The sequence below is a fragment of the Toxotes jaculatrix genome, chromosome 16, assembly GCF_017976425.1.
Source record: "Toxotes jaculatrix isolate fToxJac2 chromosome 16, fToxJac2.pri, whole genome shotgun sequence".
In the NCBI taxonomy this organism is placed as follows: Eukaryota; Metazoa; Chordata; class Actinopteri; family Toxotidae; genus Toxotes; species Toxotes jaculatrix.
This window is the reverse complement of record NC_054409.1, coordinates 22,690,237-22,706,840: the sequence shown is the minus strand read 5'-3', so window position 1 is coordinate 22,706,840 and position 16,604 is coordinate 22,690,237. Positions and strand designations below refer to the sequence as shown.

At 42.0% G+C, this 16,604-nt stretch overlaps 2 protein-coding genes across 2 annotated transcripts; both read left to right on the top strand.

Moving 5' to 3' along the window:
• The first annotated feature begins 388 nt into the window (after nt 1–388).
• Nucleotides 389–7,077, top strand: LOC121195915 (GRAM domain-containing protein 2B-like). The gene is made up of 14 exons (XM_041059636.1): nt 389–618; nt 1,045–1,170; nt 2,412–2,499; nt 2,591–2,660; nt 2,745–2,848; nt 2,951–3,046; nt 3,131–3,202; nt 3,744–3,824; nt 4,010–4,121; nt 4,565–4,681; nt 5,029–5,119; nt 5,287–5,391; nt 5,477–5,561; nt 5,882–7,077. The coding sequence occupies exons 1-14, from the start codon at nt 524–526 to the stop codon at nt 5,918–5,920; spliced, it is 1,281 nt and encodes a 426-aa protein (XP_040915570.1). The 5' UTR covers nt 389–523; the 3' UTR covers nt 5,921–7,077.
• Nucleotides 7,078–7,306: 229 nt separating this feature from the next.
• On the top strand, nt 7,307–15,981 carry LOC121196024 (TNF receptor-associated factor 2-like). Its single transcript, XM_041059793.1, has 11 exons — nt 7,307–7,479; nt 9,005–9,214; nt 9,593–9,671; nt 10,746–10,844; nt 11,055–11,216; nt 11,329–11,403; nt 11,510–11,584; nt 11,735–12,301; nt 12,414–12,591; nt 12,734–12,882; nt 13,056–15,981. Exons 2-11 carry the CDS (start codon nt 9,027–9,029, stop codon nt 13,272–13,274), a joined length of 1,791 nt encoding a protein of 596 aa, XP_040915727.1. The 5' UTR covers nt 7,307–7,479; nt 9,005–9,026; the 3' UTR covers nt 13,275–15,981.
• Nucleotides 15,982–16,604: the final 623 nt, after the last annotated feature.

Genomic DNA, 16,604 nt, shown 5'->3' with positions numbered 1-16,604 from the left:
TGGATATCTCCCGCAGTTACACTGTGTTGTAACCGGGATATCTAAAGTTTTATGAGTCCAGAAGCAGTTTAAAGAAGTGCAGACGAACAGCAGCACTGCTTAATGAAGTGAACTAGAAACCAGGTGCTCAAAGATTGTAATGGTGTAGACATTGTTACGCAAAGATTTTACGCAAAATTCAACCTTGTGAGTGTTTTATTTTCATAATTGTGTGTTTGGAAAATTATCTTTCTCCACGTTCCTTAATTTCCTACGGGAGAATACTGTGTCTCTGCGAGGTTTAATGCCAGGATTCAAACTCTGTCCGCGCCAGCATTAGTCGACTTCTTCCCTCTTGTTCGAGATGTTGTTCCCTGCTGCTCCCTCCCCTTTCCCGGCTCCTCCTCTGTCGGGCTTCTCGCTCCATCGAGCGATCTTTCCAAACTTTCCGTCTCCAAGCTTCCTGAAGCTTCTCCGTTCTCCGTGGACCGAGGGCGACGGTGGGACCCGATGGGGGAGATGTGCAATATATGAAATATAAAGGATGGTGCTGATGACCGAGCAGGCGGACGGACCTCTGATCCCGTTCCCCACCCCGGAGCAACTTTCCAGCAAGACCTCCCGGGGGAATCGGTCTACGTAAGTCTGGATAAGATGGAGAGGAAGGGCCCGGTTTGCTTTCCATCTTAAGAGGAGGCGATTCAAGCCGTGTGCATTATTTGCGTGTACATCCTGCTTCAAACAATGCATTTGAATTAAAGGGCTGTGCTGTTTTTTTTTTTTTTTTTTAATGGATGAATGTGACGCGTACGTGGCACGGAACAGGACCAGACTGGGTTCATTTGCATTTAGAAACATAACAGATCAAAACTTTTCATGTTCATTTCTAATTATGAATGATAACCACGGTCTGCTTCGGCTGTTTAATGTCTCACCCGGAGAGATGTAAGAGTTGTGTGTGTTTTCTGCAGCCCAGCGCTGCACAGTTAATGTGTTATGACAGGTTTGGCCGTCTTCTTCAGGTGATTCCTGCGCAGGTAACAGCGTCTTGTGTGATGTGTCCAGGTCTGAAGCGGAGAATGGGGGTGAGAGGAGACAGCGGAGGCGTGGACGGTCACCTGCAGACCTGCAGCTGTGTCTGGACACAGAGTCAGACCCCTCGGAGAGCAGGAAGAAACCAGCCAGCATGAGGTGAAGAAGCTTTTATTGTCCCCTATGTGGCGGCTCACACAATACACTGGTATCACTTTACTTTAAAACCCACTGTTTAGTATTAAGAGGCAGTATGTAAGGTTTTAACACACTATAATGTTGTTTTCAAAAGTGTGTCAATGTACAGTGTTTGTCAGCAGTTAGGATTTCTTCTCATGAAGAGTTTTGTTTTATATTATTACAACTGTGTTTTATTATGTACTGTCATTCGTTATCTGTTTATACACCAGCCTCCACTAATGGAACCCATCAGTTGTGGACAAATACATTAATAATTTGCTTACAACTACATTATAGTGTGTTATAAACAAAATACTGCTCATAAATGCGAGTGCTGCGTTACCAATAAACCTCATAAAACTGCTGTAGCTGAAAGGATCTACCAATCAAGCAGTTGGTCCATTGGCAGAAAATGAACCATATTTTTTAAAAAATAAAAGGCTGAAATTCTCTGGTTTCAGCGTCTCCAGTGTGAGAACTTCCTTCTTTTCTATGTTGTGCAATATTTTAAATGAAATATTTTTAGATTTTGGACAAGGTATCTGAAGTCTTCGCCTTGGACTACACCAAACACAATGTGGCTGTTGACAAGTCTTTCGGCTTCTGGCATTAAACCAGACTTCCTTCTATTTGATTTACAAACAGGTGATCTGAAATGAATTCCTGATGGCATCAGATTAAAGTAGTTACAGAGGATGTCACAGACAGACTGAGCAGTAAAAGAGCTGAGGTTAACAACACCCTGCGACCACCTCTTGTCCTTGTGACAAACAAAAGATGAATGAAGAAAAACTGTTTTTGATAAATGAGGATTAAAGTACTGTTAATATTCTCTGATCTTGGATTCATTATTACTGAAGTTTGCCTCAGGATCCTCCCAGAGGGACATCAACTGTAATCTTTCACCTTCCATCCACAGTACAGCACCATAGTTCATCATAGCTACTGTAAACCTGCATGACTAAAGTGCTGTTTACAGATTTTGCTGTTGCTGTGTAAGCAGCTCTTGCATAACCACAGGTGACACCATGCAGAGTCACACGGAGGACGTGTACTGTTGTCTAATGATATATTCTGTGTGGATCAGTAGAGGTCAGCATGCAAATCATGTTTTATCAGGAGTTATAGCTCTTACAAAGTGTTTGCTGTAGCTGTCTTGCCTGTCCTCCTCGGGTGTTACCATGTGTCTTAACCATAAACACTTACCTGCTATTTGTCAGATTGAAACCTGTTGAGCAGCTCTCACCAATGCTGAGTCCGACTGACTTTGAAACAAAGTTTGAGAGGAAGAAATCGCAGCCCAGCCAGGTAGGACCAAATCTGACCCGACAATTTTCACCAAACCTTTAACAAATTTCGCACGATTTTTATGTCTGTTTAACGTCTGTCCTGTTCTCAGCTATCAAAGACAAATGCCCAGTATCATAAGTTATTCAAGGAGGTCAGCAGAGATGAGTTACTCAAACAAAGTAAGTGTCAGAGTATATCTGTGGCTGAATGTGAGAAACGCGGAAATGTTGGATGTTAATGTGAAGTGATGTATGTGCCGACAGGTTACACCTGTGCCCTGCAGAAAGAAATGTTATATCAGGGCAAAATGTTCGTCTCCGATAACTGGATCTGTTTCCACTCCAAGGTCTTTGGCAGAGATACCAAGGTATGGTGCTGTTACTGTGATAAAGAAATGACATGTTCATGTTTTCTGTTTTAACACAGTGAATATTAACTAAGATTAAGAAATATATTTTCTCATCTCCAGATTTCAATCCCAGTGATGTCTGTGACATTTATCAAAAAAACTAAAACTGCGTTGTTAGTGCCAAACGCCCTTGTGATTGAAACTTCAAGCGAGCAGGTACGAAAACTGTTGAGACCGTGAGCGTTTAATCCCATTTAATGATCACAAACACAAAAGTGATTTTAAGTGACTGTTTTCCAGCACGTGTTTGTGTCCTTCCTCTCTCGAAACACCACCTACAAACTTCTGAAATCCATCTGCATTCATTTGGAGGTACGTGACATCTTCTAAAAAGCACTGATTCATCCTCATAGGATCCAGTCTTTTCTAATTATATCTCCCTGAAATATTTTCACTGTAGTGTGAACACTAGTCTGAACAATTAACTGATCACTGAAAAAACTGATAATCAAAATAATGGTTAGTTGCAGCTCTAAATTAGAGTCATTGTAAAAGTGATTATCACATTATTTCCTATGCAAATGTCCACAATGTTTTTAAGTTATGTAAATTTATGATAAAGTTTGAAAACTATAAAGTCAAAGTCGTATTTGTGGTTGAGATTTCAAGCACAAGCATAAAACTTAAGACAGTGAGTTCATATTTTTTGTTAAAGCTGCACTAATGAATGTTTTTATTGTAGCTGTGGATCAAACAACAAAATGTGTAATGTGACAGTTGTTGCTCACAGAGATGTGTCAGTGTCGTGTTTACAGCTTGTTCCTCTGCCGACGACTGGTGAAAACAATTCATTCTGATGATGAATATTTTCGATTCTGTTCTTCATACTAAAATATGTACACTATCATTTCAGGTGGATAAGACTTGTAACAGCCCCGTTACTTCTTCCTGTGAAAACAGCTTCAGGGTCGGCTGCCCGTCGTCGCTTCCTCTGGTCAGTCGGGGGTCTGTCCGTCCACTCTATGGGATGTTTTTACTGCATGTATTCATTGTGCATGAGGAGATGTTTTTTTTTTTTTTTTTTTTAAATGAAAGTTCTATAGAAATGACTTGATCTTATGTTACACAATACCCCGCGCCCTGTATGTGGTGTCCATTTTATATTTTCCTGTGCTGCAGGACCTTTCTGGAGACTTCTCTGACCTCGATGGGGTGGTGCAGCAGAGACGGCAGAAGATGATGGAGAGCAGCAGCTCTGGGTCTCAGACTCCAGATTATGACAAAATAACTGGTGTGTGCTCTGCTCTCATTCCTCTATGTACACGTCTGCCCTTTATAGAAGTTTCTTTGTGCTTACTTTAATCTACTGTACACATTTTGTTTACCCTCTCTCCAAATGTGCTCAGGGTGTCCGGTGTCACTGTGGCTCAGACGGTCTTTATTTGGCAGATACCTGGAGTGAAGCCAAGTGAAATTTGAGCCATCAAGCCTTTGCTTTATTTTTTGTTATTGTGAAGACAGCTGGCACGAAAACAGCGATGATCCTGTTGAATAATGAATGAAATCTTCTGCTTGTTGTTCATGTCGTCTGTGATACCGAGCCAGCTCTTTCCATCTCACAGTCTTAACTCTGAGAGCACGTTGATCTGCAAGGATATTTGTGATCCTGTTAATATTTACTCGGGCTCGTGGTAGGCAGCCGGAGTCACAGGTTCTCTCTGTTTGCTCGGGCAGACTTCACCGGCCTCCCAGACACGTTTCTGAGCGCAGTGAAGAGCGGAGAGGTTTCGGTCCATGCAGACATTCACCTCCAGAGTCCGAGCCAAAAGCACAGAGCTGCCCTCAAGAACGGTAGTTTAATACGTGAATCTCTCTGAAAACAAATGATGGTTAAATTAAAAAATCAGAACCACTCTCATGTTTGTGTGGTAAATATGACACTAGAGCCAGCAACCAGTTAGCTTAGCTTAGCATAAAGACTGTATGTGGGGGGAAACAGCTAGCCTGCTCATGTCTGAAGATAACATAATCTGCTAAAGCTCACTAATTAACAAATTATATCTCATTTGTTTAATCTCTGCAAAAACAGAAAGGGTGCAGTATTAAAGAAAACTTTCTATAATGTCTCCGTCCTGTATGTAAAACGCAGTTTTAGTGCATCTGTCAATCAACATTTCTCTTTTTTCTTTTATTCGTAGGGTCCACCAAACCAACCCGCGGAGTCACGCTCAAGGACAAATCCTCGCAGCTCGTGTCGTTGCACGCCATCCTCCTGATCTACTTGGTTTTGTGAGTGGCCTTTCATTATGTGCAACATGAGAAGCTGAAGCAGTCTGACAGGACGATTGTTAGATGTTAGATTAAAAGTTTATTTCCATTCTTTGGGCATGTCAGCGATTGTTCTGTGGGGTCACATTTGAATGTTTGTCTGTCGCTGTGTTTGTGTGTCTGAACAGAGTTGGTGTTCTTGTCTTGTCCTCCTGTTACATGGCTTTCAAGATTGTGGCTCTTGAGCATCGTTTGAACTCCTTGGTGTCCATTGGGGAACACATTCGGAGCGAGTAAGAGCAGATTTCAGGCCGTTTCACTTACTAAATGACAAACAAATGATGTGATGTTAATGATTTAGTGAAACTCTTGTTGCAGAAACGCAGTGAGCCACCAGTCCCAGGATGAACTGAATGCTGAGATCTATGGAGAACTGTCTACTAACCTGTTCAAGCTAGAAAAGGTTCTTCCACTTTTTAAAAACTGTGCAGCTCATATGGTCCCTGAAATCATCTTTATATTATGTTCAGGAGTTTTTTACTGTAACTAGTAGACTCACGTATTGATACCACTATTCTATCTGTATGATGAACCTAATGGATGGAGAGCGATTAGCTTTTTAGCGATTAGAAGAAAGTGAATGAACATGTTTCCCAAAAAAAGGTTAAATCCTCCCAGTTCTAAAATATTTATGGACGAATCCACAATAGTTTGAAGTCGTCTAATATGGTTTAAATGTGCATGTTTTCATGTCATTGATGTCCAATATTTTTGTCTTCCTAGATTCAAAGAAACCTCCGGAAGCTACTTGAAGAGACTTAAAGGAAATCTGTTGTCTGTTGACAGAAGTCTTATCTTTTATTTGACACGTTGGTTGAACTTTGCTCACAGATCTGTTGCCAAATCATGGACAGCTCACGCAGAGAGTTTTCTTAAACTGGTGGGAACTTTAACTTAAATTGTGCAATAAGAGCTTCTTTCCCCTTTCCACTCAGGACTGTTTTATCACTCTTTTCAAACAGACATTTGTGCCACAGGGTAAACTGAAGCAGCGTGTTAGTGTGCCACTGTTAGTGTTAGTGATGCAGTTTTTTTTAAAGCATATCTGTGTCGTATTTATCTGAGAGCTTTTATTTTGCATTTCACAATAGTGGGATTTTTACTGAGGCATCAGGTCCAAAGGTCTTATTTCAATGTTTTCCAAACATTTCAGAGAAAGGTCAACATGTGCTGTTCTCATATTCTTTTGATAGAATTAAATTGCCAATAAATTATATTTATGTCATGTATATAAGTCAGCTGAGCAAGGGATGTTTGTGTGAGAGCTTTTCATTACATTTACAGCCATGTTTTTTTTAGTGTGTGGGATCTAAAGGCTAAAATTCACTGTGCATTTGTGGATGTAGTCAGGCTGCTCAGGCTTACATGAGTAGAGTTGTTTTTTTTAGTGAAAACATGTTGAAATCATTTGCAAATGAGAGCAAATCAACTGAGTTTGATTGGTTTCTGTTGTTTATATTGAGTTTTTACTAAAACCGTTAACATATCTTGTTGAAGGCTCAGTCTGTAATCGTATTAATCACAGGTTTTATTCGCTTACAGAACCTACAAGCTTCTCAAATGATCACGGTTTAAGATTTTGTCCTGTTTTTACATTAACCAGCATCAGAGAACATTTGCACTGCAGCTTTGATTCTGTTGCCGTCGATCATTTCAGAAGCTTGTGTTGTAAACTGTGATTACACAGTTTAACTACAGAGCAGACCTGAAATAAATGGCTCTCATACGCTGTTTCGAGAGTATTTTCATTTATTGGGAGCAGCTCTGACAGGTCAGGTGATATAAACTTAGACAAGTGGATATGAACAACTTTGTGACATAACCTAATATAATAAATACATATTATTAGCACATTTCATACAGTACGATCCAAAATAGTGCGCGTGGCAGAAGATGTAAAGACAGAAACAAACACACAAACAACAAAAATGTATGAAATGTGCATTTAAATAAATAAATAATAAATAAAAACATGACATCTGGGAGTTTATTGTGCTCTCACAGCAAAGCTCCCGCCCACTCCTGGATTTTGAACCAATGGCTTTCACGCCTCCGCACCTCGTCTGCCCATCAACCCGCGCTCAGCCCACCGCATGACGTAACACCCAGTCTGAAAAGTGCAATGGCGAAATTGGACAATAACAGCCGTCGCGTTTGGGGCCCCACATCTATATTATGTGGCTAACGCCGAAGAAAACACCTCGCGTCGGCTGCAGCACCACACCTTACATCGGCACAGCGCACGAGCGTCAACCTGCCACCGCGCGGAGCGATTCCACGGGCTCTGGCGCGCGATGACAGTTTAGACTGAAGAGCTGCAGGTAAGTGCAAACTCTGGGCGATGGCAGCAGCGTTCGCGAAAGGCTTTGCCACTAAATGGTCTCCGCGAGCTCCGGATTTGAAAGGGGCGTGGCGGCGCGCTGGGTACCACTCCGGACTGAAGGATGCTGATAGCTTAGCAACAAGGAAGGAAAAAGGAAGCAGGGGAGAGACAATGGATGTGCGATTTGTCAGCATCGTTACTGGGTAGGCTTAGCTGAGCGTGTATTGTTTAACAGAAAGAGAGGCAGCCGTGATAATCATCATCATCATCATCACCACCACCATCATCATCAGCTTGTGTCAAGTCAACTACAAGGAGCCGTGAAGGCGGAGTGGAAATGTAAACAAAGGGTGTGGGCCTCTCAGCTGGCCTGTGATGCTCTGCCAGAGAGAGGAACCAGGGACGGTGCTGATCATAGCAGGAGCGGGTTTTACAGTCATGATACAGTCGTGTTTGATGGCTGACAGGCACAGTGCTGTCAGAGGCAGGGCTGGATTAGAACCAAGCTGCTGCTCAGGGACCCCAGATGTTATATTCTCTCACTTCAGCCTTCACTAGCTCCAGCTTCTGGAATCCTGTGTTCATGTGTCTTCTCTGATGGAAAACTGAATATCTCCACCTTTTGGACTATTGATCGGACACGAGCAAGGAATTTGACACCGTTATCTTGGGTTTGGAAAAATGTGACAGGCGTCTGTTTAGTTTATGACGTTTTATAGAGCCAATGACTAATTGTTTATCAAAACAGTAACCCACAGATTGATTTAGGATGGAAAAGCTGCTACGTGTTTCATGACACGCGGGACAAATGTTGGCATCTTAAAAACACGTGTAAACTAAACTGTGGTGCAGACATACGTTCAGCTGATTTACAGCCTGACAAGGAAAAGAAACATAAACAAATAGGCGTGTAGATAGAGCACTGTTCAATATGAGCTGGACATGTGTGGTTTGAATAGAAAAAGAGGTCCCAGGTTTACTCTGCTGTTTTTGTCTGAATACTTTGATTAATGACAAATTCTAAATTTTTACCACTGAGATAGAATCTGCTGTCAGACCCTCCATTCTCCATCTTATCTTTCAAAATCAGTGTAAGACGTTTTAGTTTATATTTTAGTTGTTTATTTTACTTTATTCTCCTACTCCACCACATTTATTGGACACCTTTAATCTCTAGTTACTTTACAGATTCATATTATTAATACGAAATATAGTGAACACATTAATTATGATGTATTATTACAGTAAAGCTACACAGCAGTGTATAGCTCAACCTTATACATTAATGTATCAGCAGCTATAATCCAATTATATAACACACATTATTCTGAACTGGGTTATTATTCATGATGATTACTTTTACTTTTGTTGTTTAAAGTATATTTTGATGCTAATACTTTTGCTCTTTTACTAGTAACTGGTTCTTTCTGTTTTATAATATTCACTAAAGCTAATTTATCACCCAGAATGAATTCATTTCTTTCACCTGTCTCCAAGTCTTGACCCGCTGTTTTGTTTCCCAGGTGTGACGTGTGAACAGACACCATGGCCACACAGGAACCGTCCCCTCCCTCGTCCATGGAGAGCAATAAACCCGGCTTCCCCAAGAAGATCCTGGGAAATAAGCTGGAGGACAAGCACCTGTGCAACTGCTGCCACAATATACTCAGACGACCATTTCAAGCCCAGTGTGGACATCGCTTCTGTTCCTACTGCTTCAACAGGACAGTGAGGTGAGCAGCTTGAACACAAAGCAAGATGTTGACTGAACGGGGCTGGTTCAGGCTCAGAATTTGTTTTATGCTCGTTCTCTCAAATATTTTGTCCTCAATATATTTACAAGTAACTAAATCTCCAAGAGTCTACTCCCCATGTGTATTTTGAGGGTCTGTGCAGTGGTTGAAGAAGTACTCAGATCTTTGACTGTGGTGAAAGTAGAAATACACAGGGTAGAAGTACTCTGTTACAAGTTAAAGTTAGGCCTTCAGAAATTTACTGAAGTAAAAGTACAGAGGTATTAGCATAAGTGAAAGTGCTCATTATGCAGGAAAAAGGCTTTGTGTGTTACATTACTGTGCAGTATATTTGCAAATATTGTTGTTTCATTGCAGTAATGGACCCCAGAAATGCAATGCTTGCATTAAAGAGGATATTTTTGAGGAGCCTACATCGATTTTGAAACAAGGATGTGTGAGTATGAAAGTATTTTTATCCGGTGAAGACAGTGGTTTTTCTTTAATTAGAAATTTTGGTGAATTAATTAATTTTTTAAGGGCTAAATACAGATGTTTTGTCCCACAGCATTTGACATGACTGTTGGTCTTTGGAAATAGCTCTGATTTTTTTTTCTTGTTCATCAGCTTCATTCTGATGTCTCTGCACAGTGAAACAGACACAGATCATCTGTGAGAAGCTCGGCTCTTTCTATATATAATAATTTCAGATGTTTGACACTTTGTCACCTGAGTCTCACTGGTGACGGAACCTTTTTCCAGCTTAAGAACTGAAAATCGTACAATAACATCAGGTGTAAAAGCCTTAACACACACATTTAATCACGGTCATACTGTAGCTTTTAATAATGCATAGCCACAGACAGTGGTAGGAGAAACACTGAGATCCTGAGCTGGCTTTATCTATTTTATATACAGTTGTGAAGATCAGCACAGTGGTTTTCAACCTAGGGGTCAGGACCCTTCAAAGGGTCACAAGATAAATCTGAGGGGTCACGAGGTGATTCATGGAACAGGAAAGAAATTTCTAATATTTGCTTTTTAAATTCTGCGTATTTTATTTGCACAACTTTTCTTTTTTGTTTACATATAAAATCTTTACCTGAAAAAAAAAATTATGTCAGATAAATGTAGTGGAGTGAAAAATGAAAAAACTCAAGTAAATAAAAGTACCTTAAAGTTGCACTCCAGTACAGTACTTCAGTGACTGTACTTAAAACTTACAGAGATACTTTAGTCAACCTCACCCTGCCACAGTATGTTGTGCCGCTGTTATGCTGCTTCTCTTTTAGCCCTTATTGATCAAATCGCTCCAGGTACTAAGAGGCCACAGGAACTCAACTAGAAAATAAAAGCCCTCTTTTGCTGTTCGTGTTGCACCAATTGTACATCCTGACACTGAACAAATACATGGTCAATACACAAGTTTGCTCAACATAAATAATGAATGTAATGGAACAGCGAGGCTGGGCAAACACTGCACAGACACAGTGTGACAGCAGATCCTCTTTGCTTTGTCTTGTTTTTTCAGGCTTTTCCTGACAACGCAGTTCGAAGGGAAGTCGAAAACCTATCAGCTGTTTGTATCAATGAAAGTTGCACTTGGAAAGGCAGTATTAAAGAGTACGAGGTGAGGTGACCTTTGACCGGCTTTCATGACTTTATTTGCTTAGAAAGTTTTGTGTGATAGGAAGGTGAAGCTTTGTTTTTACTGTTTTTAGATTAGACGTTTTTAGAGCTCAGCTTCACCTTGCTGTGCGTGTCTATGCACGGTTAAGGCAGAAGTCGCCGCACTGTAAAAACTGCCACAGCAGCTCAACTAAAACTCTACTCTCTGCAGCTGAACCACGAGGGGAAGTGTGAGTTCATGATCATCCCGTGCCCCTCCTGTAAAGAACGAATCCGCTTCAATGAGCAGGAGCGCCATAATGAGCGAGAGTGCCCGGAGAGAACGCTCAACTGCAAGTACTGCAAGGAGCCATTCCACTTCAAAAATATCAAGGTTAGAAATTATTTATTTGGACTTCAGCTGCTCGGCGTGTCAGGGCCTGCGCGTCACATCGCAGCGGCTCTTTGTGTGTCCTTAACGGAAACACTCTCGCTGCTTTTTTCAGGCACATGATGAGATCTGTCCCAAGTACCCGATGATCTGCGAAGGCTGTGCCAAGAAGAAAATACCCAGAGAAAAGGTGAATCTGTAAACAACATGCAGACGAGATGGAAATATTTGGTGGCAAAAAAATGTCACCGTCCGTCCCATGAGGCTAAGTGTTTATTTTGTTTGTTTTTTTGTAGTATGTGGACCATATTAAGTTCTGCAGCAAATTCAGAACCCCGTGTCGATTTCATGTCGTGGGATGTGATATGTCTGTGAGTAGCCTGGTCGTCTTCTCAGCGATTACTTTTAAATATTCACACATTTGTTCAGATATTAGGGATAAAAATGAAAATGATTAGCTGGTGACAACTCTGCACAAAAATCCAGTTTTGGACCTCAGTTTGTCATCTCCGTTTCTGAAGGTGGAGAAGGAAAAGATTCACGAACATGAGCGCGCCTATGCCTACGAGCACCTCAATCTGTTGCTGCACTACATTATGGGCATGAAAGTGAGCATGGAGGGCCTGCAGCCCCAGGGACTGGAACTAGCCGGACACAAACTGGTGGAACTCCAACAGTCCCTCAGGGAGCTGGAGGCCAGAGTCTCCCAGCTCAGCACCACCTCCTCTGGGCCTCCCGTGCAGGGAGCCGCCGCCTCCTCCTCATCCTCCAGCTCCGGTCCCCCCGGTCCACCCGCCTCAGCTCCTCTCCCTCCGCCTCCCACTCTGGCTCCCACTCTCTCCGTGTCTACCTCCTTCACACCTTTGCCAAGCTCGGTGGGAGCAGCGCTGGAGCTCCAGCTCCACAGCGAGAAGACCAAGGTGGCCGAGCTGGGCCGCAGGTGCACGGAACTCGAAGTCAAATCCGGCACGTTTGAAAATGTGGTGTGCGTCCTGAACAGAGAGGTGGAGAGGTTTGCCACCACCATGGAGGCCAGCAACCGTCAGCATAAACTGGACCAAGACAAGATCGAGGCTCTGAGTAACAAGGTAGGACTGGAATGAGATGTAATCATGACAGTGCCTGATTGCAGCGATTTTAAGTTTTCGTCAGTATCAAACTTGTGATGTTGTTAAAGCAGAGTGTGTGTTTGTTTTCCAGGTGCGACAGCTGGAGAGGACAGTGGGGCTGAAGGACCTGACCGTCGCTGAGATGGAGGGCAGGCTGAGGGAAATGTCTGCCACCACCTTCGACGGCGTCTTTATCTGGAGGATCTCTGATTTTGCCAAAAAGAGACAGGACGCCATCGCAGGTCGAGCCCCTGCCATGTTCTCACCAGGTAACACAGGGCCATCGTTATAGCTGAGACGTCCAAAATTTGGGATTAGACTGAGTATTCTTGGAACCAGCCTGACTTGAGTTGCAGGTCAACCTGTTTGGATATGTACTGAAACTGAATTTCGCTTTCCTTTCCCTCTCAGCCTTCTACACCAGTAAGTATGGCTATAAGATGTGTCTGCGGATCTACCTGAACGGAGATGGGACGGGGCGTGGCAGCCACTTGTCCTTGTTCTTTGTGGTGATGAGGGGACTGAGTGACGCCCTGCTCAAATGGCCCTTCAACCAGAAGGTAATGATAAAAAGACAATGAGGGGTATTTACTAAGGATGTGTGGCCATTTTTAGGTATCAAAGAGTCAAATTACAGACCTCAGAGCCAAAGCTGGTCTGAGTGCAGCTTTAGTAAATATGCCGCTGTCTGAAGCATGTAAACATAATCTCTCGCCTCTATTCTTATGCCCAGGTGACTCTGATGCTGCTGGACCAGAGCAACAGGGAGCACATCATCGACGCCTTTCGACCTGATGTCACTTCCTCCTCCTTCCAGAGACCTGTGAGCGAGATGAACATCGCCAGCGGCTGCCCGCTCTTCTGCCCGCTCTCCAAGCTTGACGGCAAGAACTCCTACATCCGCGACGACACCATCTTCATCAAGGCAATCGTGGACCTCACCGGCCTCTAGGCGGCCTCACAGCGTGGTACAGTTTGGCAACCAGGCAGCTCTTTGACCATTACGGCTTCAACTTGGCTCAGTCGTGGTCCTTTTAGGGCTCAGGCATCTTACTGTCCCCTGCAGCTTTAGGGAGGAAAAACATGCTTGCAGCTGAAGGCTGCATGTGGCTGCAGTTTACTCAGTCCAGGCGGCACTGGCATTGTCATACCTGGCGGTTTTTTGTTGTGGTTTTTTTTTTGACATCACAGCACCACTCTCAAGTTTTCAGTTAGAGGACAGAGACGTAAGCGTCGGTGCAGCGTGGCCAGTGCAGCGTTGAGCAGAGGCAGATGTGTCGAAATGAAAAGCGATGATGGAGTGAAAAGAGTGAATAGCATCTTTTTTTTAAATCTCCTGCTTTTGAAGACGTCGGGGTGTTGCAGAACATGCAGACCGCGTTAGAACAGGAGTGTAGATTTCAAATAGTTTACGTGATCATTCTGATGTCGCCGTAGAAAGCTGGCAGTAGACTTACAATAGAGTTAGAGCGTGGCTTGATGCAGTTTTTGCTTTTTTCCTGCAGATTGTGGATATCGTGAGCTTCTCAGTTCCAGTGTCGAGTGAATTTGCATAGACAAACGTGGAGTTATGTTATGAATAAGATTACAGGCGTTTATTTTTGCCTTATTTTTAGCGCAAAGTGCATGCTGCTGCCGTTTTACGTATAAAATTGCTCCTTAATTCGATTGAGCTTTATGAAGGTTCCTCGTTTGTGGTTGAAGTTGTTAGTGAATTAGCCATCCGTGATGGTGGACATTGCCTGCATGTCTTTGGAACCAGGCTATTTACATGTAAAAGTGAGTGTTGCGTATTTGTTCCTGTTAGGGGTTGGTGGTTCTGATTGGTGGTTTGGTACATCTGTGGAAGATACAGTGAAGTTACCAAGGAGTCAGGGCAGCTTGCCGGTCAAGCCTGAGGCAGAAAACTTAAACACGTTTTTGTCTCTGACAAACATACATAGCTGGAGTTTTTTTACCCAGGATATGCTCACTAGCTCACATCTCAACACATAGTACTGTGCCCCACCACAGATTGAGGTTAACACAGATTCCACGACATGAAGGAATTGTTCGTTCCTTGTTTTCTGTCCATACAGTATACAGTGCATATGTGTTTCTGCTGCTCTAAGATAGAATACTGATGTGAATCTAATCTATATGTCGGTGCAAATATACATGAGGTAAATGTGTGTGAAGGGTGAGAGGCTGAAAACAAGAAACCGTGATACGTTGTTGGCTGTTAGGTGACAGGTCATTGTTGACTTTATTTATTGCAGGTTGATGTTCAATGCAGCCTTTAATCTTTAAACTTTAGCGTTTTATTGTGCTCTCACTTGTTTCCAGTAAGGCACCACAAATCGATCACAAAATCTACAGTGTATCGAGATGTTCCTGTGATTTTTCTACGTGTCCACCAGAGATCGCTGTTCTACTTACTTAGCATGCATGCTGAGGTTTTAAGGTTCACGCTGGCCTGTTTGAAAACCAGTCTCGACCTGTATTGAAACCTCTCTGTGCATGGGAGGCTTCAATTCATATTCACTATGGAGTTTCACACCGGTTTCACTCTGTGAGCCACGTGTGAAAGCATTTATTTGTATTTGTTTGGATGAAAATACGTAATCATAGAATAGTTATTATGTTATATCTGGCGCTGCGTCTGTTCAACGGAAGCATCCGCCTATATTCATAGCAATTTATAAATATGTATCTTTCATATCATAATGTTGAAATAATCTATATATCAATGTTAATATACACAAAATGTTATAATAAACATAGTATTACTGAATACCTTATTAATTCTATATCTATATACCGACTTTTTGTTTGTCAAGATGGTTTGGACAGGCCAGGACAACCCCTTTGTGCAGTAAGGACTTAGGATTCCTTCTAGAGTGCAATATATGATTATGTCTTAGTCAGATTTTGGTGACATCTTGGCTTTAAGGGTTTACAGAGGTCATACTCAACTTATTTGTTGACATTTGTTTACATGACTCATTATGGCGCTGAAGAACCGCAACCATTTTGAACTTTCCAAGGAAAAATGGTGCTTTCCTTGTCATTAAGCATATGCTACTCGATACCACAAACATGGGAATCTCTAGTCAGTGGCTCTTCGTGGAGCTAACTGGCTAAACCGAGGTGATGATTTTTAGGAGAGACCATTTTAACGTTGAGGAATTCTTGCTACAAACAGTGAGTGGGTTTCTATCCTTAACTTAAAAACCTTTCAGTGAAGACTGAGCATGTAATAGGTAGGATTACATGAACTTTTTAAACCTTGAGTGTTCTTGTAATGTGCCAAAATCAAATATTACCTCCGTATACAAACAGTGTTGTACTGCAAGTTGTATTTTCTGTTCTATGCTAAAATATGGTGCCAAATATACAGCATTTATACTTAAGTTTGTGTGTAAATGTGTGGGGGCGAGTGTGGGCGTGCATGTGTGCCACTTTAACATGATGCATGGGTCACTGCTTTGGTAAGCACCGGAGGAGAGAATTAATACTGTCCCATGACACTGTCCTCAAATTACAGACCCTCCTGAGGTTTCTGAATGTAAGCTTTAATTCTTCTTTTTTTTTCTAAAAACACAACAGCAGTTCTGTAATGTGATGCAGTTGACTTGAATCAACTTTATTTGTGCACTTTGTATTGGTCCTTTGTCCGAGCAGGGTATTTTGTTGAGTGATTTATGTACCTTGAAATCAGAGCCATATATATATTCTGATGTTGATAATTGATGTATTATGCTAAAAAGGACATGCAGTATGTAATAAAGTTTGTTGGTTTCAGCGTGGTGATTATTTGATTTGATTAATTATAGAAGAATTCTTTTCATAATACTGTTGGGTTTTTTGTTTTTTTTACCAAAACTAATGTTCAGTGTTAGATACAGCGAGCTCAAGTTTCACCTTAAAACTGTCACAAACTCAAAGTTGTACTTTGCTGTACAGTATATAGTTAAACGTATTCAGTTATTGTCCAACACTGCTCACTAGAGGGCACTATGGACCCGCTAACAAATGGTCAAAACCCTTGTTCTGCTGTTGTGGATGTGGACATTCAGTACCAAAAATAAAAACCAAGGAAAACAGGGATCATTGTACTTGTATGGGCAGTGTAATTTAGAGACTCTTCCAACCTTCATTTTCAGACTAATCACATATACAGACCTTTCATTACTTGAACTGAACTCTTGGGACGTCTTCATGAAAAGAATAAAGTGGACATGGAGGGTAGTTCGACCCACCAAACAACACTCTGCATTGTACATAATGACTGAGTGCTGTC